The sequence below is a fragment of the Hyperoodon ampullatus genome (genome assembly GCF_949752795.1).
Source record: "Hyperoodon ampullatus genome assembly, chromosome: 11".
NCBI classification, from domain to species: Eukaryota; Metazoa; Chordata; class Mammalia; order Artiodactyla; family Ziphiidae; genus Hyperoodon; species Hyperoodon ampullatus.
The window spans coordinates 26,153,668-26,179,874 of NC_136924.1; the positions used below are offsets into that span (position 1 = coordinate 26,153,668).

General features: G+C 42.5%; 1 protein-coding gene across 1 annotated transcript in view; it reads left to right on the forward strand.

Annotated features, from left to right (window-relative positions):
• Positions 1 to 582: 582 nt before the first annotated feature.
• Positions 583 to 26,207, forward strand: part of PAH (phenylalanine hydroxylase) — a gene marked incomplete at both ends in the record, with an annotated part of 71,147 nt that continues 45,522 nt past the window's right edge. The window contains 3 exons of the mRNA XM_079714131.1: positions 583 to 642; positions 8,038 to 8,145; positions 21,265 to 21,448. Coding sequence (XP_079570257.1) covers positions 583 to 642; positions 8,038 to 8,145; positions 21,265 to 21,448 — 352 coding nt within the window. The remainder of the gene's footprint in view (positions 643 to 8,037; positions 8,146 to 21,264; positions 21,449 to 26,207) is intronic.

Sequence of the window (26,207 nt, forward strand, 5' to 3'; positions counted from 1 at the left end):
TTATCTTTGCTCCTTAGCAACTGTGCCCAGCGTTCACAACATCACCTATATGTAGTTTTCTGAAGTCAGAGCACAAAAAAGGCAGTTTCCTTAGTGTTAGCATAGAAAGGAATCCCGCCTCCCCCATCTCAGTCAAGATCTCGGCTGTTTCTTATAATGGGTATCATCAGGCTGTCACAAGTTTACATCAGACGCAGAGAACCCGTGTCCAGGCTTCTGAGAGTCCCAGAAGTGCCAAACCTGTCTAATCGCCAGGGCACATGTAGCCCTGCGTTCTCTTGTTGGCCTTCCTCCGTCCAAGGCAGGCAAGCCAAATCCGTACTCCCGTCACCAGCCACACCCTCCCCGGCCCGCTCCCCCTGCCCCTCCCCTCCGAGCGGTCCAGGCCGGGGTGACCCGCGTCAGGACAACGCCCACCGGGGGCGTGACTGTGGCGGGTAGGCGTGGCCGGAGACACCTTGGAATCTCTCCTCCCTAACGCCAGGTTAAAAACCTCAGCACCACGTGCTGTTTGCACTGTTTGCAAACCCCCCTGCGACTGACGCCCCAGAGCTCCGGAGACCACACGCGCTGGGAGCTAGCATGTCAGCCGTGGTCCTGGAGAACGGAGGCTCGGTCAAGAAACCCAGCGACTTTGCACAGGTGAGCCAGGGCGGGCCTTAGCTGCGCAGGGAGGGGAGTTTGGCCCCCGGTGGAAAGAGGTCTGAGGAGTGTTGGGTTTTCCTACTCCCGTGAGCTCACCAGGAAGGCTGAATTCATATGAAGATGATGAAAATGTCTAGGAAGTTGACAGATAACACATGTGCTCAACAAATGTTTCCCAGTGAGAGGACATCTGTCCTGTGTGGCTTTCAGGGAAAGAGCACGGCTGGAGGAGTCAGGGATCTGGCTTCCAGAGCTGCCACCAGCTAGTTGCCTGTCTTTGGACAAATCACTGCCTGTGTGGCCTCCTTCTTCTTCTGTAAACTGGTCCTTGACATCTGGAGTGGCAGTTGGGGTCCATCCAGATCTGCTCTGCTTTGATGTTTATAAGTGTTCTCAGCCAGGTATCAAAATGGCAAAATTATTAGAAATTGTAGCTTTTTTGCACCTTTGGGAGAAAATGGGGTATGAAGACATCTCAGACTTACTCAGACCTGAGGAAGAAGAAAATTAAAAAGAGAGGAAAATGCACAAGAGTTAGCCTTGGGCTTGGAATGTAAGAGAGCCCTAAATGTGGCAGGGATAATGTCCAGGGTGTATTCCGTTCGCTAGAATTTTTGCCTTTCCGTTGAGGTGAACAACTGCAGAATACACTCTTTAATCGACTGATCACACTCCCAGATTCTGGGGTCCAGACTTAAAGCCCAGCCCTGGGAGATAACGTGGGTCTAAGGCATCTGTCAGCTGTAGGATTAGTGAGAACAATCTAGAGAACAGGGAGCCGGGACAGCAGAGGATGATTGATGTTTTAGTATAACTAGAGACTGCAGAACTTTGGACTAACTTTTTCTGAGTCCTGAAAGAAAGACTTCCTTTGAAAATGGTACGTAGGGCTTGGGAGACAGAACTTCATGTTGAAGAGGGACAGCATGGGCGTCAGACAGATCCCAGAACAGATGCCAGCTGTGCCATCATGTAGCTTCTGTGCTGCTGGCCGTGGGGCCCCCGTGACTATGGCGGGAGGTTAGGGGCAGCGATCTGGTTAGGGAGCTCTGGGGACTAAAGTTCACAGGCTCCGGACGCGCAGGTTCAGCGGCCATGGCTCACGGGCCCAGCCGCTCCGCGGCATGTGGGATCTTCCCGGACCGGGGCACAAACCCGCGTCTGCTGCATCGGCAGGCGGACTCTCAACCACTGCGCCACCAGGGAAGCCGGGACTAAAGTTTTATTTGTAGAGCGCTTAGAAGATGGAGAACCACAAATCGTCACTGTCGATGACTGGGGGTAAAGAGGAGGGTTTAGCGAGTGCTCGGTAACACCCGTGTGTTGAAAGCAAGGGATTTAACTTTGCAGATCCTCAGGTCTATTCATATGAAAAACTGGAATAAAAATATCCACATTCTAGAGTTAGTATGAGAATCAAGTGAAATAATGTCTATAAAGGTCTTAGCACACTTCCTGGAGCATAGGCAAGTGCCAGGGGTGTCTAGCCAGAAATGATTTGTTTGTTCAACAAAATGTAACAGAACATTGGCAGGAGGAACACACACTGAGTCAAGCACAGTGGCTGGTGGAGCTTTGCAGTGGAAAGATTTCGGACCTGGAATTAGGAGTTGTGGGCTCTCGTGTTGCTTTACTGAAGCTATGTACTGGGAAGTCACCTAATCGGGGTGGAGAGGCTCAGTTTGGTATCTGTAAAGTTGGGGCGGGGGGGTGGATTTTGAACTAGAATAGTCTTCAGGACTCCTTCCAGCTCTGACAATCTGCAAAAAAGACACATTTATGCCTTCTTGAAGCTCCAACCCAGATGAACAGAACACACTAGATGTAATCCTGACATAAGGCTGGTCTCCACCTGCAAGCACAACAATCCTGTGAAAGGTGTTCAGCTCGTTCATCCACTCCACAAAGACTTACTGAGCACTTACTCTGAGCCAGGCACAGTAGAACCTCTGCCCTGATGAAAATGACATTTTTGTGGGGGAGACAGACAGTAAAAAAAATTAACCACATGAACATATACTGTCATGAAGAGATAAGTGCTGTAAAGAACATAGAACAGGGGGATGGATTAAAAGATTAAGGGAACTCAGAAATCACAGCTCTGAATGGCACAAAGCCAGGGTTCAAACCCAGATGTGACCCCAGCACCCTGTGTACTCCTCCACCACACTGCTTCCTCCTGTAGATAAATTCTGGAATACAGAGGCAGAGTATGTCCAAGGCAGGATGTCTGCATCTTGGTTTTGGGTGTCTTACACTGTAGATGTGTGTATGTATAATCACACATGTGAATACACACCTCCTCCCATGACCCCAAAAAGCACCACGATTGAAAGTCAGTGCCACTGGAATATCCTTGCTGCAGATTAATTGTTGGTAATTGTGAAAACTGCTCTTTTCCAAAGATAACAGAATGTGTTTATTAGACACAACCGAAGAGAATGTATTTCTATTGTTAAGGGTGTTGCTCAGTGATCAAAATCCTTTCCTTCTTGGTTGCTAGTAAAGTTTTTTCTCCCTGTCCTCTTCCTTCTTTTCTAGTTTTGGAGCTTCTTTTCTCTACCTTTATGCATCCTGAGTGTACATGTCTTTCAAAGTCAACTCATATGTCTATTGGAAACAAATAAAGTATAGATTATGAGCCATTATAAACATGTTCTGGAAGAGGTTTGTCCAAGATCTCATGCTGATCTGCATAACAATGCTGGAATCAGAATCCACTCAAGGCCACACCATTTCACAAAATTCCATGAGCTTCCTTTCGTTTCAAGTCCCTCAAGCTTTGAAAAGGGGAGCTATTGTCCCAGTTGGGTCACTGGGAGGTGGATTAAGGATTTTGGAGTTGTTGGACCCGGGTTCACATACGGACTCTGCCACTCATTAGCTGAGTGTCCTTGGACATGCCACTTAATCTTGCTGAGTCTATTCCTTTATTTTCAAAATAACAGCACCCATCTCATGGGGCGATTGTGAGGACTGAATAAGCTATTATATGTAAAGTCTTTTTTTTCTGCCAGTGCTAGTTTCTACCAATGGTCATGTTTATTAACTGTAAAAAGTACCAGATATGGCTCCGGGCACATGGTGGGTATTCAGTCATGGCCAGCTCTACTTTCAATATGAATAGCAATAAAGAGTAGTGCCTTATGGTAAATGTGAATTTGCAGACACAGATGAGAAAAGTCATAATTTAAAACAATAGGCTATATATTTATCAGTGGTTTCAAAATCTTCCATGGTTAAGAGTCCTCTGCGATGCTTTTGAAAATGCAGATTCTAAGATCCTACACCAAAATTCTGATTTGGTAGGTTTGGGTGGGGCCCAGGAATCTGCACTCAAACAAGGAATCACGAGGTGATTTTGGAGTGGAGACCCAAGGAACTCCCACCTAGAAACCCTGATCTAGAAAGTATATGGGAGAATGACGAAAGTGAAAGGGGACAGACGTGGGTAAGGTATAGGCTGTTAGGAGTGGTATTGAGTAAACTTCTGGTGATTGGACCAGAGTACAGCCCTTACTATGCAAGAAACAGAGGCTTTAATATGGACATTGTGTCCATAGCAGAGGGAATTGTATAGAATGAATGACATTTAGGAGCCTGGGTTCTCTTTTTGTTAATTAATTAATTTTATTGAAGTATAGTTGATTCACAATGCTGTGCTAGTTCCTGCTGCACAGCAAAGTGATTCAGCCATACATGTACATATATACTCTTTTCCATTATGGTTTATTACAGGATACTGAATATAGTTCCCTGTGCTACACAGTAAGACATTGTTTGTCCATTCCATATATAATAGTTTGCATCTGCCAATCCCAAACTCTCAATCCATCCCTCCCCCACCCCCCCCTCCCCCTTGGCAACCACAAGTCTGTTCTCTATGTCTGTGAGTCTATTTCTATTTCTTGGAAGTTCATTTATGTCATATTTTAGATTCCACATATAAGTGATATCATATAGTATTTGTCTTTTTCTGTCTGACTTACTTCACTTAGTATGATAATCTCTAGGTCCATCCATGTTGCTGCAAATGGCATTATTTCATTCTTTTCATGGCTGAGTAGTATTCCATTGTATACATATACCACATCTTCTTTTTTTTCCCTCCGTCATAACACTTCTTTTTTATTTCACTTTTTATTTTATATGGGACTATAGTTGATTAACAATGTTGTGTTAGTTTCAAGTGTACAACAAAGTGATTCAGTTAGACATATACAAGTATCTATTCTTTTCCAAATTCTTTTCCTAATTAGGTTGTTACAGAGTATTGAGCAGAGTTCCCTGTGCTATACTGTAGGTCCATGTTGGTTATACATTTTAAATACAGCAGTATGTACATGTCAATCCCAAACTCCCTAACTATCCCTTCCCCTCACAATTCCCCCACTGGCAACCATAAGTTCATTCTCTAAGTCTGTGAGTCTGAAATAAGTTCTTTTTTTTTTTAAGATTCCACATATAAGCGTTATCATATGATATTTCTCTTTCCCTGTCTGAATTTCTTCACTTAATATGACACTCTGTAGCTCCCATCCATGTTGCTGCAAATGGCATTATTTCATTCTTTTTAATGGCTGAGTAATATTCCATTGTATATATGTACCACATCTTCTTTATCCATTCATCTGTTGATGTACATTTAGGGTGTTTCCCTGTCTTGGCTATTGTGAATAGTGCTGCTATGAACATTGGAGTGCATGTATCTTTTCGAATTAGAGTTTTGTCTGGATATATGCCCAGCAGTGGGATTGCTGGATCATATGGCAATTCTATTTTTAGTTTTTTGAGGAAACTCCATACTGTTTTTCATAGCAGGAGCCTGAGTTCTTAATCTGCCACTCACTGCCTGTGTGATGATCTCAGGTGGCCCATAGTTTCCCCATCTGAAAAATGAGAGTGTGGAACTAGATGAACTCTTAAGACAAATCCACCTCTTTGAGTCAATTACCAAGTCCCATGTGGGTATCAGAGGCCAAATGGAACAAACAGATCAAGGAAGGATTGTTCACCTTGGCTGAGGAGTACATAGGTTTTCTGAGAGAAGTGAGACCCAAGAGGGCTTTTGAGGAAAGATGATGTATTTGAAAGGGAGAGAGGGAGGGATGCAGTGCATTTACTCTAATGAGGAATTGAAAGGGCAAAAGGAGGAACCAGTTTTCTGGAGGGGAGCTTTCTGTGGGTGAAGCTCAGGAGGTGGGGTACTAAGGGGACTTTTGAATATCAGAAAGAGGTCTTGTATCCTGTTGGCCATGGGGAGCCCCTAAAGAATTCTGAGTAGAATAAAGACACGAGCAAAATTCTGCTAGGAGGGCTCAATCACTGCAGATCACTAAGAGCTGGATTATCGTGGTGGCAGTGGGAAGCAAAGAAGGACCTGACCCCGAGAATCATTTCTGGAGAAGGTCAGACTGGACTTGGTGATTGGCTAGACACACACAGGAGTGGGAAAGTGGTGGATGACAGAGTTTCGAGCACGGTGCATTCACGTCTGAATTGCCGCAGTCATAGGTGACATCCATTGAGGTGTGTCAGAAATATGCTCCCTTTCTTGGAGGCCAACAGGAGAGGAGAATGTTGCCAAGTGAACTAGAAATGGAAATCTTTTGTCATTTCAAGGAAACTGTAAAGTACTGAGGGCTCAGTGTCCTCTCCTAGGAAGAAGATTGACATCAGAGACTGCTCTGCGTGTCTCTGGCAGTGTTTACTAGAGACGGAAGGTAGAGCAGAGCCTGCAGGAAGCTGTGATTCATGGACAGCATGCTGGGATCCTGTGGCATGGGTTCCACTGCTAACCGTCCAACTCTGGACAAGTTACTTAACTTCTCTAAACCTTCATTTTGCCATCAATAAAAGGGGCACCTGGAAAATAATAAAACCTACTTTCTAGATTGTTATCACAATTAAATGAGATTATCCAAATCAAGTGCTTATTATAATATCTGGGACATTATAGGGGATTTTAATGTATGGTAGATTAAAAAAATTTTAGAAAGATAATATTATGGTCCATATAAGGATATATAACAGTTCAGTTTTGCAATTCATGTAAGGCTTCCTCTAATTACACTTGCTGATAATTCTGGTTCTTCCCCTGCACCTCTGTTTCAGGTGAGGTTCTGGGAAAATCTGAATTAAAGGAATTTCATCCTGAGGGTCATCCGTGTTCATACAGGGCTTATGATACCAAGTCACTGAGACACTGCCCAGCACAGCCTTCTCATGGAGATGATGCAACAGCCATTCCACTAATTTCATTAACTTGCTTACAAGAGAGTAATTGTTCTGCATGGGGTTGTTTTTTTCCGCAGTTTTAGGTATATGCTGTTTATTTGAAAGCACGCATGGAACTCTATGTATTATTGTAAAACTTAATTTAACACTTAACTTTAAAATTTTAAAAGATTTTGGCAAACCCTTTCTGGAATGGCAACCCTAGTCCCACCTTAATTTGCTGTCACGTGCATGTAGAAAGTTGCGAGGTCCTTGACATTCTTTGCTGTTTTAAGGCATCCATCTTCCAATAAGTTATATATGTGCTCTTATGTACTTAGTGACTCTTTTTCAACAACTGGTGTCTCAGATCCCAGCATCTGGGAACAAATTTAATGTTCCCGTGACATCTTTGCCAAAGGCCAAGAAGTCATTCGTGGGTATTCTTAATATTTCCATCATTTTTACATATTTCTCTTAATATTATATTTAAACTATTTTAGCTTTATCTTTTTCATCATCTAAATACTGTTTTGACAGGGTTTGTCATGATTACAGATTAGCCTGCTTTCACACATGAGGAAGTTAAGAAGCCTAAGCTATCCCAAAGTGTTCTGGTTGGTAAATGGAAGAGAGAGGATTCCAACCCATGTCTTTGGACTCAAAAGCCTGTGTGTGTTCTATTTTTAGTATTTTCCACCCTGTATTTCTCAATGTTTTCCAGGAACAATTATTGCACCGTATTATACCACCTCTAAGATCTTTTAAAATTTATCTCGTTTGTTGTGTATGTGTCTACTAAGTCAGAATTTGAACTTCTGATGAATGGGGCATTCTCTTATTCATCTTTATTTCTCTCAGAGCCCTAACTGTACCTAGCACTTGGTAGGTGCTCATTAAAAAGGTAGTGAATCTATAGTGTAACTGGTGACATTTGTGAATAATTAGAGCTTTCTAAAATTGAAATCTGATCTAAGAGCACCACTGAACATTTTACTTCCCTTGATTTACTTATTTTCCACCACACATATACTTCTGTATAGAATATATGTAGCTCATTGTATTCCAAGACTAACTAGAAGAGAAAGTTCATGCTCGCCTCTTCCTTGGAGGTTTCACAGGAATGAACTGCTGAGCTGTGAAAAACATTTTACCCAAATGCATTTAATCCTGTAGGAAACAAGCTATATTGAAGACAACTCCAATCAAAATGGTGCCATATCACTGATCTTCTCACTCAAAGAAGAAGTTGGTGCACTGGCCAAAGTCTTACGTTTATTTGAGGTAAGTGCTTTATTCATTTCTGCCTTGAATAACAGCATAGCAGACTTCTGTGTTATCTTCTAGCTTGATGTAGTGAAAAGGACATAGGATCTGGAATTGGAAGACTTGATTTTCAGCTTAGGCTCATACATGACTCATCTGTGTGAACTTAGTTAAGTCTTTCATTCTCTCTGAGCTAAGGCTTCTCCATTTCATAATTAGGATCATTCAAAATCACTGGCTGCACACCAGGAAGCCAGTGTTGGACTCACTCTTCTTTCATCAAACTTTCCTTGAATTAATTACAGTCAAGCCTTCATGTTTGCAAGCCCTACATCCCTCGGATTCAACCAAAATTTCGATCTGGGTTTGGCTGAATCCGCAGGTATGCAACCCATTGGTAGGGAGGGCAGACTGTATTCATTGTACCACTATTACCATTTTCTATAAGGGTCTTGAGCATCCCAGGATTTTGGTACCCATGGGGCCCTGGAACTGTTTCTGCATGGGTACAGAAGGACACCTGTACTATCCTCTCAGTGTTCCCGAAGCACTCTTTAACTTTTAACTGCAGCACTTATTTGCCTTGTGAAATGTATATATTTCTGTCTGACCCTGAGGATAGTTTCTTCAGGCAAGGAGCCTTGTGTGAGTCATCTTTGTGTCAGACTCAGTTTTTGTTTCTTTGTTTGTTTTTCTTTTAACATCTTTATTAGAGTATAATTGCTTTACAGTGTTGTGTTAGTTTCTGCTGTATAACAAAGTGAATCAGATATATGCATACGTATATCCCCCTACCCCCTCCCTCTTGTGTCTCCCTCCCACCCTCCTTATCTCCCCACCAGGTAGTCGCAAAGCACTGAGCTGATCTCCCTGTGCCCTGCAGCTGCTTCCCACTACCTATCTATTTTACATTTGGTAGTGTATATATGTCCATGCCACTCTCTCACTTCATCCCAGCTTACCCTTCACCCTCCCCATGTCCTCAAGTCCATTCTCTACGTCTGCGTCTTTATTCCTGTCCTGCCCCTAGGTTCATCAGTACCGTTTTTTTTTTTTTTGGATTCCATATATATGTGTTAGCATGTGGTATTTGTTTTTGTCTTTCTGACTTACTTCACTCTGTATGACAGACTCTAGGTCCATCCACCTCACTACAAATAACTCAGTTTCATTTCTTTTTATGGCTGAGTAATATTCCATTGTATATGTGTGCCACATCTTCTTTATCCCTTCATCTGTCGATGGACACGTAGGTTGCTTCCACATCCTGACTATTGTAAATAGTGCTGAAATGAACATTGTGGTACATGACTCTTTTTGAATTATGGTTTTCTCAGGGTATATGCCCAGTAGTGGGACTGCTGGCAGACTCAGTTTCAATATATATATTAAATGTTCAATTAAGAATGAAATTTAATTTAAATATGAGCAAAGGAAATTAGACTTTTCAAAAACACTTTTGGGGGCTTCCATGGTAGCGCAGTGGTTAAGAATCCGCCTGCCAATGCAGGGGACATGGGTTCGAGCCCGCGTCCGGGAAGATCCCGCATGCCGCGGAGCAACTAAACCCACGTGCCACAACTGCTAAGCCTGCGCTCTAGAGCGCACGAGCCACAACTACTGAAGCCCGCACACCTAGAGCCCGTGCTCCGCAGCAAGAGAAGCCACCGCAATGAGACGCCCATGCACCGCAACGAAGAGTAGCCCCTGCTCGCCGCAACTAGAGAAAGCCTGTGTGCAGCAATAAAGACCCAATGCAGCCAAAATTAAATAAATTATTTTTTTAAAAAAGGTCTTTAAAAACAAACAAACAAAAAACAACACTTTTGCCCTGGATTTTAAGAAGGAATATTTTTTTTTTTTTTTTTTTTTTTTGCAGTATGTGGGCCTCTCACTGTTGTGGCCTCTCCCGTTGCGGAGCACAGGCTCCGGACACGCAGGCTCAATGGCCATGGCTCATGGGCCAAGCCGCTCCGCGGCATGTGGGATCCTCCCAGACCGGGGCACGAACCCGTGTCCCCTGCATCGGCAGGCGGACTCTCAACCACTGCGCCACCAGGGAAGCCCAAGAAGGAATATTTTTGAAGCAAGTAATTTTTTACCCCTAGTACTTTAATTAAATTCTACCTGGTGACTACATACATAAATAGATGGAGAAGAGACAAATCTCCCAGACAGAGGAATGCCAAATAATTTAAGTAGATCCTCTGGAGTCAAAGAAGGAGAGCATAACTCCCCACTCCCTAGATCTGGGCCATGAAGAGTGACTTGATGAAATGGCCCTTTACCTCTGTGGCCTTCCTCCCCCAAACCCATAACCGCAGTCTAACCATGAGGAAAACATCAGGCAAACTCCAATTAAGGGACAGAATACAAAATACTTGACAGTACTCTTCAAAACTGTCAAGGTCATCAAAAACAAGAAGTGTCTGAGAAGTTGTCACAGTGAAAAGGAACCTAAAGGGATATGACAACTAAACATAATGTAGTGTCCTGAGTGGGACTGTAGAGCAGAAAAACGACATGAGATATAAACTAAAGAAATTCAAATAAAGTATGGTCTTTAGTTTGTGGTAAGGTATCAACATTGGTTCATTAATTGTAACACTTGTTCCATACTAATACAAGACATTAATATTAGGGGAAACTGGATATAGAGTATATGGGGATTCTCTGTACTATCCTCTCAATTTTTTCTATAAATCTAAAATTGATCTAAAAAAATAGTCTACTTTAAAGAAATTAAACTTGGTTATCCAAAAGGAGGAAGAAAATGTCTGCCTGAATGAGAGCAAGAAATGAGTGTAGAAAAGAGAGACGGAGTGCTGTCTGAATGACAAGCTGGTTGTAAGAAAGAATATATCTGTAAAATATAGGAGTGTCACATTCTAGTCTTTGTGTTATACAGTTCATCATCATTTTCCTCTTAAGAGGTCAGGCCTTAGTCAGGGTTAATAAATTAAATAATGGTAAATTAACAGGATGTTTTCAACCTAATAAATAAGCCACAAGTAACTAAATTACTAGGATGAATGCACCCAAGGAGCATGGACTGTATGTGGGATGGTTGAAGCCCAGAGTTCATGACCTTGACAGGTTGTTTAACATGTGTGCCTTTGTTTACTCATCTATAAAGTAAGGCTAATGATCCATACCGCCCTGGGGCCATGAGACTTTATGTGCTATGTGAAATGCATGGTATGACTGAGCCCACAGATGATGCTCATACGATATCTATTCCTTTACTCTTTTCACATGTGTTCTATGAAACCTATCAGAAATCTCTGAGAACATGTGAAGAGGAGAAAGATGACTAGAGACAGTCAAAAGCCTTGATTTAAAATTTTTTTTCCCAAAAAAGTAAAAAAAAAAACCCAAACTTAGAATGAATTACTTAGTATATTTTGTGAACATTTATAGCAAATGGCAATGACCAAGAGTCAGGGCAGCCCCGTTAAAGAAAAGCAGAGTAGCTTAGTAGAACCAAGGGATTATGGTGGCCACAGTGTATTTGTGTACTTCATGTCTTTCATGGTATCTTGAATGAGATGGAGAAGTAAGTGCTAGATAAAATTACAGACAAACCCTTTAAACTGTGTAGTTGACACTAAACTTCTAGACCATATAAAATGAAATCAAAGGTAATAAATGGCAAAAAAAGAAAGAAAAAGAAACAGGAAAAATCTAAACTACACTTTTGGGCAGTGTTGCCTAAGCAATATTCTATTGAATGCCACAAGTTAGTAGATGTTTTACTAGAGAGTTACAGGGGAAAATATGGCTGGAAAATTCTGCGTCTAGATTTTGGAGAGCCATCATGCCTGTGAAAATATTAAAGACTATGGAAAGCCCTGCAGAGTGGAAACCTATTCAATGCTATCTTACTCAGAATTTCCCAAACATTTTTGGTCATGGAACCTTGTTCAAGAAAGACCTATTACCATTTTGCAGGCACTCGTATTCCACTGAACTTATGCTATTTTAGAGTTAGGAGCTCCAGACTATCAGTTATAACCTAGGTCTGGGACCCCGAGGAGTAGAACAGCATTGGGATTAAGACTATATTGTCTGGAACAAAACTGTTTCGGTTGAAAAACCAGTTGTGCCACCTATGAGCTGGGTCGCCTTAGGAAAGTTATTTATCCTCTTGGTGGCTTAGTTTCCTCATTTTTAAAATGAAGGTAATAATAAGCTTGCTTTATAGGGCTGTTGCGAAAATTAAATGAATTAATACATGCAAAGTACTTATTATAGTATCTGGCACATAGTAAGAGCTCAATAAATGTTTGCTCTCATTATTTCTATGCACCATAATTTTGGAGAGTCGTGGAGCATCAGAGACTCTTAAATTCTTAGCTCTATGAGAAATAGTTAAAGGATTAATGGGACTTCCCTGGTTGTCCAGTGGGTAAGACGCCACACTCCCAATGCAGGGGGCCCAAGTTTGATCCCTGGTCGGGGAACGAGATCCTGCACGCATGCCGCAACTAAGAAGCCCGCATGCCTCAAGTAAGACCTGGTGCAGCCAAAATAAATAAATAATAAATAAATTATTTAATTATTTTTTTTTAAAAAAAGATTAAGTTTAATTGGCTTGAAGAGGGAAGATGGGGTGAGGAAACAATAGGTTCATTCACATATTTGAAGGGCCATTGTGGAAGGAGAATATTAGTTATTTTTTATTACTTCAGTGGCAAAAGGCCAAAGCATAGAAATTATAGGAAGCATATTTCAAATCACTTGAAGGAAACATCTCTACTGTAGAAGGGTGCTGGAAGCCATTGATTTCAAGCATTATTACTATCAAAACAGCTAATAAAAGGCAGGGCAGAATCAAAGCAAAAATTATGGTATAAATAAACTTACCTTTCCTTAATAAAGACAGAAGATAAAAATCTATTCCAAGGATTCCCTGGTTGTCTAGTGGTTAGGATTTGGGCTTTCACTGCCGTGGCCCAGGTTCAATCCCTGGGGGGGAACTGAGATCCCGCAAGCTACACAGTATGGCCAAGATAAAAAAAAACAAACATTCCAGCTCCTCCAAGATTGGCAATGGAGGAGAAACATGCCATATGGGAGAATCACCTGCTCCCTGTGAGTCCCTTGCTAAGTACTCCTGCAGTCACCTCCATGCTTAATGAGCACTGCTGTCTTTTCCCTAGATGATCAACACCAAAGTCATCATCCCATTAAGGGATGATGTTGCCTTCCAATGGGCTTGTGGTCTATTAGACTTCAGCTAGTAACAACATCAGAATGCAACACAATAGGCTTGATTATTATAATGAAGATACAGATGTATAGTGTTTACATGTATTGGGTGGGTGGTAGGGACAGTGAAGCAGATGGTTTAGTGAATTGGGGCCAAACGATGAGAAACATACCCAACCCTCTATCTGCCAACCCACAAACATCCCACTGTCCTCAGCAGATTGATCTCTCAATTCTCTGCATTTTCCATACCTCTCTATATTTTTAGCCTCTACGCGCTCACATCCCACGCCTTCTTAGAACAGTAGTCTCCTGAGAGCCTTTACTGCGAGTGGCTTAGTAATGGGCTATAAAATTAGAAGCAGGCTCCTGGGGGAAGTTGCAAAGAAGTCTCCCTTCCCCTGCCAGCACTCTGCTAATCGTTTTACCGTGAATTCGCCAGGGGAGGGAACAAGCAAACAGACAGATATACAGAGATCTAAAGTATCAATACATGGGTGTGTTCAGTTGTCATCACTTAATTGATGGAGACACACAGGTTCAGACTAAGCAAGCTGCCCAAGGCCAGACACTTAGAGGTAAAAACTGCTTCCAAGTTCACCTTCCATTTTCATGGTAGATTGGTCTTTTGAAAACAAATCTATATATTTGTTTATAGTCTAAATATGACATATACAGTCTATATTTGTCACATTCACTTTCTATGTGTGACCTCTGCCCAGATGACCCACGCCTTCCCCTCATCAGATAGTCAATGAGCTCTTATTTTCTCATTTATTCATTCAATTAATGTACTTTGAGTATCGGCTGGGTTTATCTGTTTGTTTACTTGTTTTTATTGGAGTATAGCTGCTTTACGATGTTGTGTTTCCACTGTACAGCAAAGTGAATCAGCTATGCATCTACATATAATCCCCTCTCTTTTGGATTTCCTTCCCATTTAGGTCACCACAGAGCATCGAGTAGAGCTCCCTGAGCTATACAGTAGGTTCTCATTAGTTATCTCTTTTATACATAGTATCAATAGTGTATATATGTCAAAATCCCAGTCTCCCAATTCATCCCAGCCCCCTTTCCCCCCCGGGTGGCCATACATTTGTTCTCTACGTCTGTGTCTCTATCTCTGCTTTGCAAATAAGATCATCTATACCATTTTTCTAGGTTCCACATATATGCGTTAATATACGGTATTTGTCTTCCTCTTTCTGACTTACTTCACTCTGTATGACAGTCTCTAGGTATCGGCTGTTGTCAGACCGTATATAGGTGCCGAGGAGACTGTGAAGAGCCAGGCAGTCAGTCTCTGCCCCTTTAGAACGTGGAGGAGCTCAAGCTTCCATGAGCTCTCTTAACCCAGGCTTAGGGCAAACTTGGCCAGGGGAGGTTTCTTGCAGATATAATGTTTAAGCTGAAACCTAGAGGGTTGGCCACGGGAGAGGAAGGGGGGACGTACATTCCAGATTGAAGAAACAGCAACACAGAGGTGACTTTCTAAACTTTCATCATGAAGTTAGATCCCACATTGTGAAAATGTAGACAGAGTGCTGTGGTCCGTTGATGGCACATGACTTGTGATTGCGCAACAGTAGCCTGGACTGAAACAGGCCACGGGGCCATTTTGATTTTCTCTCTCCAGTGGCAAGAAAAGGGAGAAAGGGGAACTCGGGACAAGAAAGCTCTTTTCTCTAAAGCCTTGAAAAGAGCCTGGATTAAGCTGCTAGACCGGCTCTTCGCCACGAAGGGGTTCCCTCCGAGCTGGACACAATCCCAACCACATGGAAGGGAGGGTGGGGGAAGAAATAACCTAACAAAGAGGGACAAGACCGAGGGAAGAAAAGACCAAGAGATTACAACAGAGACCCTTCCAGGAGAAGCAAGAGTGGGATCCCAAAAGATGGTCTCCAGGGCGTGAATCCTTCTGAAAGTTCAGCTTGAACCTGCCCAAGAACTCTCCACAGTAGAGTGGGAGATGATCTTGAGCTCCCTCTAGAATTTAATTGTGCTTCTCCTGCTTTCCTGTTCAGCCCAGTGGGTTTAATTTTCAGACTCCTGGTCAGCTAGGGCTGTTGCTGGCCCTCTCGTGAGCAGAGATCAGTAAAATATACAGGAAGCCCTGCCTGTACTTCCGTGAGACTTATCTTTGTAGTTACCATTTCTCACCCCAAATGTTGACATAGTCCCCACACTGTTTCTGCCTTTGTCCCACAACAGTCTACAGTCTCTCCTTCTCCTTCTTCTTCTCCTCCTCCTCCTCCTCCTTCTTCTTCTCCTTCTTCCTCTTCCTCTTCTTCTTCTCCTCCTCCTCCTCCTCCTTCTTCTTCTCCTTCTTCCTCTTCCTCTTCTTCTTCTTCTTCCTCTTCTTTTTCTTCTTCTTCTTCTCCTCCTCCTCCTCCTCCTCCTCCTTCTTCTCCTTCTTCCTCTTCCTCTTCCTCTTCTTCTCCTTCTTCTCCTTCCTCTTCCTCTTCCTCTTCTTCTTCTTCTTCTTCTCCTTCTCCTCCTCCTCCTCCTCCTTCTCCTCCTCCTTCTCCTTCTTCTTCTTCTCCTTCTTCCTCTTCCTCTTCTTCTTCTTCTTCTCCTTCTCCTTCTCCTCCTCCTCCTCCTCCTCCTCCTTCTCCTTCCTCTTCCTCTTCCTCTTCCTCTCCTTCTCCTTCTTCTCCTTCTTCTTTTTTTTTGACTGCGCCATGCAGCTTCTGGGATCTTAGTTCTCCGACCAGGCATCAAACCCATGACCCCTGCAGTAGAAGCGCAGAGTCCTAACCACTGGACCGCCAGGGAAGTCCCCAGTCTATTCTTAAAATAGCTGCCAGACTGCTCCTTTGAAAACATGAGTCAAAGGATGTCTCTCTCTCTGCCCTATTACCGCTCATAGCTTCTTAATATCACTCCAAGTGAAAATTAAAGTTAAGATGATGGCCAATAGGTCATGCTTGGTTACTTCTCTGCCTCGTGTCCTATTGCCTTCTGCCCCGTGCTCACCCTGCCCCTGTCACACTGGCCTCGTTGATGGTCCTCAGTCGTATTGCACAATGTCTGACCCCAGGACCGTTGCACTTGCTGTTCCCTCATGACCTACTCCCTCACTGACTTCAGGTCTATGCTTACATGTCACCTGTTTATTTTTTGAGGACTTCCTGACCCCATTGTTTAAATGGCACTTCCATTGAACCCCTGGAATATTCTGTCCCTCTTTCCTGCTTATTTTTGTCTGTTCCATCTGAAGGCAGTATATTTTACTTGTTTATCATAGTCATTGTTTGTCTTTTCCTTCAAGAATGTAAGCTTCAGGAGGGCAGCAATTTTTCCTGCTTTTTTGTTTTTGTTTTGTTTGTTTTTATTTTTATTTTTTTTTTGCCACGCCATGCATCATGTGAGATCTTAGTTCCCCGACCAGGGATTGAACTCTCACCCTCTGCATTGGGAGCATGGAGTCTTAACCACTGGATCACCAGGGAAGTCCCCAGGTTTTTCCGGGTTTGTTTGCTGTTGTAGCCCAGCACCTAGGACAGTGTTTGGTACAAGGAAGGTGTTGGATCGGCTGAGTTATGAAAGCCTCCTGTCCGTTTACTTGAGACCAATGACGTGGGACATCGTTTGTGACTGTCTTTGATGTTGCCCCCAGAAAGCTCTGAAACAGGCCAGGACATAACTTCATTTGCACTTATGCCAAGGCAACAGCATGTAGGGGGTCCGAGAGGCTCCCCCTTTCCAGTCTAGTCTCATCTAACAATATGCTCAGCATTTCCTTCTCCTTTCTAAAACATGCTCTCAGGGAAAAAGCTGAGAAAAGTTTAAGGTAAAGCAAATATGAAAGGGTAAAATGACTCATCAGCTTAATGTGTTTCAATTCCCAGGGAAATGTGTCTCTACACCAGGTTGAGAAAGGTAGTGTATAATGATTCTTACTGGGTATCTGTGAACAAAGCCACAATTGTGCTAGGTACTTTCCCTCTTTTTAATTCTCATTAAGCTGCCAGGTAATATTATGATTTTTATTTTAAACACAGACAAACAAAAGTTGAGAATGGCCAACTAAAGTATCCAAAGGTAGTGAACAGCAGAACAGAATTTGAACTCAGATTACTTCCAAAGCTCACATGCTTTTCGTTGTACCATTCTTCTTTCCTCGAGGAATGAAATGGAGGAGGAGAGGAAGGGGCCCTAAGCTGGAGGTCAAGAAAAGGTCCAGAAGCATGAATCTGTTTTTCACAATTCCTCATATTCATTCTGTGTATCTATAGCTTTATCCACTTGTGACGAATCCCCTTTTAGAAAGATTTCCTCATGGATCTGGTCAATCCTTGTTCAAATAGACTGTTCATTCCACTTTGCTTTTCTCTGATCCCCACACTGTCTGTTCAAGGGTCCTGAGTAATCAAGTTGTTGCTCAGCCATCTTGTACGCAGAAATTAACTACTGGACAAATTGTGAAATTGTCTTTGGAATGTTTAACTCTAAACCTTTCTTGCCTCTGCTAAGATGTCCACGTGTATTAACACAAAGAATTCTTTCTTTATCCCTCCCCCAAGACATGCTGACTGTGTAGGGGTCAATTTTTAACCTGCGTAGAGCCCTTGTTTAAAAATAAAAATTCATTTACTAAAAGGTAACTAAGATCATAATCAGGTTTGGAGGTTCATTTCTAAAGCCTCTCTTAGCAACCACCAAAGTTATTGGTATCTATCTAAGGATCCACACTATTAAACTGGAAAAGCTCCACCAAGGAAATTGCATGCCAAGCTAGGGAGTTAATTGTTAACAAATTGATTCAAATGGGAAAGAAATCGTTTAAAAAATTTGGCTGGATATTCTTAGCCAGAAATTTCACTCACTTAAAAGATATAATTTAATTTTCATTATATGTGTAATATTATAAGACATTTGGCAAATAAATAGAAGATACATATAATCTCATCATAACTCATCATGATGGATTTCATTCTAGCCTTTTTTTTCCTTGGCCTGGGCATAATTTTTTGAAACATATTTTAATGATCACATATCTATATCCATCGTATTTTCCCAAGTGGCTGTCATTATAACCATTTAAGAGAGAAAGTTAAATTTTCATTATAAAAGTAATAAATGTTGTTTTTAGAAAAGTTGAACTGTGATAAAAAAGAAAATAGAAAGGAGACAAAAATCAGCCCTAGGCCCGTCATCTAGAGACTATCACTCATATCTTGGAGTGCTTACTGGCGCTGTATTTTATGCATGTTGTGTTGGTTTCTTTCTAATAGTTGCATAATCTCCACTGAATGATTACACTGCAGTCCACCTAACCATTCCCCTATTATGGGAATTTAGTCAGCTTACAAATTTAGGTAAAAAAATTTTCCCATTAGTTAGGTCTCCAGAATTATAAAGACTGAGTCATGGGGCATACATTGTCTTATGGCTATTCCCAAAGTGAGAGGCTTCTCTCTGGAAGTGCTGTCACATTGCGAGCGGTGGGGTATGGGTGGGGAACATTATCAGCCTGTAGTCTGCCTGCCAGCCTTTTTTTCACTCTACACCCTTTCTCACCTCCTAGCCACCCGCCCTCCCATACTGTCTCGCAAATAACCATGCCAACGGTGTGTGCACTCCTGGTTCTTGGCTTTGCTGTTTTCTCTGCTCTACACAAGGCAGACATTGGTTATCTCTTCATTTGAAGTTTCAACTTAGGTAAATAGTGGACAGAGCTTAAGCATTCTCTATCATCCTGAGCCAACAAGGATGACATTGCGCTTGGCTGCGTTTAGGAGGTCACCTCTGTTTGCATAAAAAGCTTTAGAGCAACCGCTATCTCTCTGGCCTTCTCTCCTTCACATTCTCTCTCTCTAGTCGGGACTCTCACATTGGGTTACCTGGTCAGGGGGTGTGTTCTCTGCAGCTGGTGCCATAAAGAATAGCTCCATCATGTACCCCTGAAAAGTATGAGGAAGAAAGAGGAGGAAGGGTGCCTGCGTAGGAATGCTTATTACTGTGTTTACTATACCCAGAGGTTTCATTTGGGGGGGGGTTGGCATAATAGCAGTAACAATGATAAAAGCTGATATTTGAGGGATGCTCACTGTTATCTCTGGCAGGAAAGGCTGTGTGGTTAGAAGACCAATGTCTGAGATTAGAGGAAAAGGGCCTCCCTCTCCAGCCACTTTTAACAAAGCATCTTTATCTCTGATTTCATTTTTTACATGTTCCTTAACCTCTTCAGAGGTTTGTTGGGAAGGTCACAGAAAAGAATTCTAAACTGTAAAGTGAAATTCAAATGCAAAAAGGTATTTTTATTGTAATTATCCCTGTGCTCTTCAACCATATGCCACTAACCATCAAGAAAAAAGATACACTTCTTGAACTACAAGGTCGATGAATTTCATTTCTTTGAAATTATAGAGTTATTCAAGTTAAACATTTTTTCTGGGTACATTTTGTCCATTTCAATGTTTGGGGCAACCGCCTTTTTTTATTTTAATAAAGTAAAGAGGCTTGGTTTTCTTCACAAAGAACAGTACTGTCAATGAAATCAGACTTTTGAATAAGTAGCAGATGAGTACCACACATTCAAATTTGAGGACCAATTTAAGTAAATAGTTCTTCTTAAATGACAAACCCCATAATAACTAAAGTACCACCAGCTAAAGACATTGAAGTTGAGAAATTTTATTAAGTGAGTATTATTTTTGTGGCATTTAATGAATGCCTGTACATGAGCCTTCCCTTCTCAATGAGGCCTCATGTGTCCACCCTATTAAATACTGCAATCTCCCTCATTCCATCCCAGGACTGCCCGTTCCCTTCGTCCTGCTCTGCTTTGTATTTTTCCCTCAGCCTTAATCATTATAATCATTATAAAATAATACACAAATCGGTTGTCTTTTATGTTTGTTGTTTGTCTCTTCACAACCTGAATGGAAGCTTTGTAAAGGAAAATATCTTTGTCTGTTTTGTTCACTGATATATCCCAACCACCTTGCCAAGTGATCAGTACCTAGTAGGTGCTACATATACATTTGTGGCATAACTTGAATGAAAAGTAATTATATAAAAATATGAATGGTATTATACTGGATAATTTTAACTGAGCATTTACTAAGTACCTGGCAATGTGTTTGTATCATCTCATCCAATGTTTCCAACAAATTTATGAAGCAGGTACCATAGTACCACCAAATTACAGGTGGAGAAACTGACGGTTAGAAATGTGAAAGTACATTTTATAAGGTCTCATAGCCAATATAATTAAGAGCTTTGATTTAAACCCAAGAAGCCTGACTCCTGTGGACTCTATTCAAGCAGAACAATGTTGCTTGTATTTATTGATTTATTTATTGAGGTACTATTACTGAGATTCTGTGAGATGTCATTCAGGAAAAGAGGTTTTCCTGTGTAAATATTTTTGGCAACCACTGACCCAATGAAATCTTATGTTTGCAACTCTAAGCCTTGAGCAGATTTCCACGTGATTAAATTCTGTGGCATTTGAACTGTCTCCCCCACATCTTGTGATTAGTTATTTAGTTTTGCAGAAGAAAAGGTAAACAACTCTTGCAGTGTTAAAGACTTTCTTCTATTCTTTTTTTTTTTTTTTTTTTTTTTTGCGGTATGCAGGCTCTCACTGTTGTGGCCTCTCCGATTGCGGAGCACAGGCTCCGGACGCGCAGGCTCAGCGGCCATGGCTCACGGGCCCAGCTGCTCCGTGGCATGTGGGATCTTCCCAGACCGGGGCACAAACCCCTGTCCCCTGCATCAGCAGGCGGACTCTCAACCACTGTGCCACCAGGGAAGCCCTTCTATTCTTATATTTAAAAAACAAAAGACAAAAAAAAGAAGAACTCCTCTTCCTCATCTCTCCTCCTTTTGTTGTGTTTTGCTCTGGTTTTGAGTGTTTGGTCTATGTCAATTCCAGTGACAGCCCCCTTCATATACTCCCTTACACCTATTTTCTAGGAGAATGATATAAACCTGACCCACATTGAATCAAGACCTTCACGTTTAAAGAAAGATGAGTATGAATTTTTCACCTATCTGGATAAACGCAGCATGCCCACTCTGGCAAACATCATCAGAATCTTGAGGCATGACATTGGTGCCACTGTGCATGAGCTTTCCCGGGATAAGAAGAAAGACACAGGTAAGAGACAGAAATTTTGCAACACAGATGACCCTACATTCTCATCATAAAATAATGGCCAAAATAATCTCTACCCTGGAAAACCAGGATTAAGTGAGAGGATATAGGTTAGGGACTCAGACGAGTACCTGGCATATTTAGACATTTAATAAATGTTCTTTTCCCCCTTCCTCAAGAGAGCTGTTTCTTATATTAGTTGTCTTCTGCTGCAATTTTCATATATTTTTCATTCGTGGATTATTTTGCTCTCAGTTTCCTAATTTCTAGAGGTAGGATGATTAGGGTATCCAGGGTGCTTTCTATATAAATATAATTTCAAGACAAATTCTTTAGTTATCTCCATGTCATCTCATAGCCTCTCCTCAAGTCCTTCTCATGACATGTCAGTTCTGGAGCTGGAGCTCCTTGACACCTTGTTCTTAGGTCTTTCACTGTCTCTCTGTCTCTTCCACTAGATTACAAGCTCCTGGTGGGCAGGGAGAGTCTCTTACCTATGTTAATATCCTCAGAGTCTAGTACAGTGCTTAATACACAGCCCTCAGCAAATGCTTGTGAGTGAATGGCTAAACAGAGCAGTTGTCAAGGCTTGCTCTGCCCCCTTATTTACTTGCTGAAATTGCTACTGAGTCCAGACTTGTTCTCCTCAGGTCATGTCAGGCCAATAAATCAGGAGACGAGTTGTTAGGGCAAGGAATAATGACTTTATAGCAGACTCGTGTCTCAAAGAACCATCTTACCTTATCAAAGCCTTCAGGCCTTCTTTGATACTAAAAAGGCGAAAGGGTTTGTTTGTTGCAAACTTCGTGGTGCAGGAATCCTTTGTTCTTGCAGGTGTCCACATAGGTCAGGTCATGATATTCCTATAAACCTCCAACAAAACAAATACTATTCTCTGTTCTGTAACTAGTTATCCCTGTATGTATGAACTCTTAAAGGTCGGAGCCCTGAGAATAGGCTATCCTGTAAATTTCAGGCTATAGGCAACATTGTTTTACAAAAGGAGCAAAGCCATCATGACTAAGCACAAGCAACAGAGTACAAAAGTTAAAGTAAAAGAAACAGCTCTAATATGGAGTCAGATTTGTTCTTCCCTATTACAGAATGTAATTGATGTGCCCTGGAGGGGAGTAAGGCAGTAGAGTGTAGGAATTAGGAGTATGGGCTTGGGGTTGGACAGGCTTCAGTTCACGTCCTACTTTGTCCACTTATTGGCTTTGAGACCCTTGACAAGTCTCTTTAACAGCTCTGACCTCAATTTTTCATAGGGCTTTTGTGAGGATTAAATGAGATCTTCCATAGTCAGTGCTTAGAACAGTGCCCAGCTGGATAAATGAGAGTATGTGATGGTTGTTAAATTGATGAGCCATGCTAATACATTATTATTAACTAGAGGCTATACATTAGGGATCATGCTTTGTATTGTGTAGTTCTGTTGGTTTTGGTAAATGCCTAATGTCATGTATCCACCATTACGTCTCATGCAGAATGGCTGCAATGCCCTAAAAATGTCCTGTGCTCCCCCTGTTCAGCCCTCCCTCCTTATCCCCTCCCCCTGGCAACCACTCATCTTTTTATTGTCTCCATGATTTTGACTTTTCCAGGATGTCATGCATTATGAATATGGAATCATAGAGAATATATCCTTTTTAGGCTGTTTTATTTTTACATTTAGCAAGGTTCCTCCATGCCTTTTTGTGACTCGATAGCTCATTTTTTGTAATTACTGAATGATGTTCCATTGTATAGATGTACCACATCTTGTTTATCCATGGGTAAGGCTGTTAAACATTCATGTGCAGGTTTTTCTGTGGACGTAAGTTTTCGACTCATTTAAGTAAATACTTAGAAGTGTGATTGCTGAGAGGAACTACTTTTTTCCTGTATAATCAAAAATTTTTTCCTACTGTAAAGTCAAAAGCTTTTTTTCTTGCCAAAACATTGAAGACTAGCTCAAGAGGATTTCAGGCTCTGTACCTGAAAATAGTATGTTAATAGGCAGAGATGCTTTAAAATGAGACAAGACCCACCTCTTTGCATAGGCCATTTTCCAAAAGATACCTCCGAAGCCATCCTAGGAGGCCTCCTCTCTTCCTGCTCGTGTCCTCCTGTGGCTGTAACCAAGATGAGGAAGTCCATCCTGGGCTTCTGCCTTTGCCAAGGGTGGACAGCGATGCACAGGTCTCTGGTCCCTGGGGGCGGGTACTTGGAATTCCTCCTCAGATTAATCCTGTCTGCCTTCCTTCCTCTTCCACCTCCCAAGTGAGCTGCTGCCTGATGTCGGCCTTCTCTTGCTTTTCTGGCCACCTGCTCCCAACAGGAGCCACAGGCCCTCAGGGCAAAGCGCCTGCCATATCGTGGGTCAAGCTCTGCCTCTGCTCAGAGCAGGTAGAGGCCAGGCCAGCTGGGGCCCTGGGGTAGGAAATCAAAGCAACTGACAGGCAGGCTGGCAGCCCCCTGGGGAGACAGGGAAGATGCATAGAGATCAGCTGAAGGGCTGGCAGCCTGAACGGGAGGCTCAGAAATAAGATGTGAAAGAACAGTTAGGAGCCCAGACTCCGGAACCAGGATACACACTTGGTGTGACTTTGGGCAAATCACTGATCACCGCAGTCTGTCACTGTATCAGATGAGAGTACGAGTCTCTGCCTCGCAGGATTAATGAAATAACACCAGTGGAGCACTGAGAACAGCACCGAGCATGTTTAAGGGCTTAAGAGAAGTTCTCTATTCTTAGCATTATCATCCTTGTTATTATAAATTATGACCTGAGCACGGGAGCCATGAAAAGCCAGCCTGTACACAACTACGTTTTCAGAGATTCCGGGAACTAGAAAATAACCTCACAGGTCAGGCAGCCCAACAGACTCCTTAATTTTTCATCATAAAAAATGGAGGCCGTGACTTGCCTTAAGGCACAGAGTGAATTCTGTGCAGTTGCGGGCAAGCGGATGTGTAACACTGCTCTGTGCCTGGCACCGTGCTTGGAGCTGGAAGGAGAGAGAGTCAGCATGGCCTGTCCTTCGTGAGCTCATAGGCTGGCGAGGATGACGGGACAGCCAGGTGAATACAGAAGTGGGGGGGGTGCTGTGATGGAGACACGGCTGGTGGAATTGGGCCCCTTCTCCACTTTTGACTCTGAGGACCCAGCAAGAGTGAAAGTGAAGAAGCCAGCGTTCCAACCCAGAGGCGCCACGTCATCAGGGTGGGGCTCATCCGAGGTGGAACGTGGCACAGGTTTGATTCCCTGGCGGGGCTCAAAATGGCAGGGCGTTGATGTTTAACGTTGGATTGATATGTTACCTAGTGAGGAAAAAACTGCTCAGACTAACCCTTTAAAACAACACGTGTTCCTCGACCCTTATTCCTTTGGATGGTTGTTCACCCTGTCCCATATGGGCTGCCACTCCCTGACACGGTTTCCTGACCTTCATGTCCACATAACGGACCGGCTGCTGTCGATGCAGTGATGCTGAAACAGCCCAGCTTTGCACCTGCTGAGAGACACGGGCCCTTTGGGTTTCTGGGGTAGTTTTTGTGAACTGGAATCTGGGCCCAGAAACAGACCTTTTTAGGGGAAACAACCATTCCTTTGCGGAGTTGTTCTTTCTGTCGAACTCCACGGGAGGATGATTAGAAGAAGAAAAGCATCATCATAGATCCGAACCTTTGATTCTTTCACTCGACAAAATGCCCTTTCTATTGAGGGGCTCAGATCTCAGGGGCGAGTCTGACAGCAGGTTGAAGGGGAGAGATCTGAACCCCTCAAATCAATTAGGCTAAACCACTTTCCATTCTAGTTTTCAAACCGTTCAAAAGGCCGTGTGGGCGCTAGAAAATGAAAGTTTTCAGTTTCTTAATTGCTAAAGTTCCCCACCCAAGACAGCTTAAGGGAAGGCTAATTATGGTGACATGTTAAAGAAACCCCAACCTTCTAAAATGCCTCCTAGAGAAGCTGATGGGAGTTTAAAAGGATTTTAATCCAGAGAGTCTTTTGAATACTTGAGGTCTATTCTCCTGCTACCCTCTCTCCTGATGACCTCAAATCCTTCTTCAACCCAACATGAAAGAGCGTTAATATCTTCCATCGATCAATCTACTAATCCTTTTACCTTTCCCTTTGAGTCTTCTGCATGACATTACATTGAGCGGGGGTGGGGGGGATGGAAAATTCCTACATGGAGCCAGATTGCAGCCAGGAGAAGCAGATGGACAAAATGACTTGGCTAGACAGAGGTGTAGGATCATCACCTTTTGAGAAATGTATCTGTTTGGCGTTATTTTTCCAAGAGCAGTTGGCCACTGAGTAGATTTCGTTCATGCTGTGGTGATTGTAAGGGTCTGTGTGGAAACAAAGGGAGTCCAGACTGCCAGGACAACTGTAATTTTCTGTGGGGAGTAGAAAGGCTATTTATTTATTTAATTTATTTATTTATTCATCTATCTACTACCTATATCTAGCCTAGGGGCTCTTATGATTTTCTGTGTGCCTTCTTGTTTGGATTAATTCCTGAAGCAATGATTTAAGTGGAGAAGACAAAGATTTAATTGTGAGAAGACAAAGTAACATCCTTATATTTATTCCTTCCCTCCTGTATGCCCCCCACCCCTCCCAGCCCTCTTGAGTTTTTCCCTTTTCTGCTTCAACATTGCTGCCGTGAAAGGCAGTGCCATGATAAGGCTGAAGTTTCAGATCCATCGTGGGAGGAGGAAGGATAGCGCTCCTCGGAGGAGTCTGAAAAGCCCCTGGGATTTGGGGCAA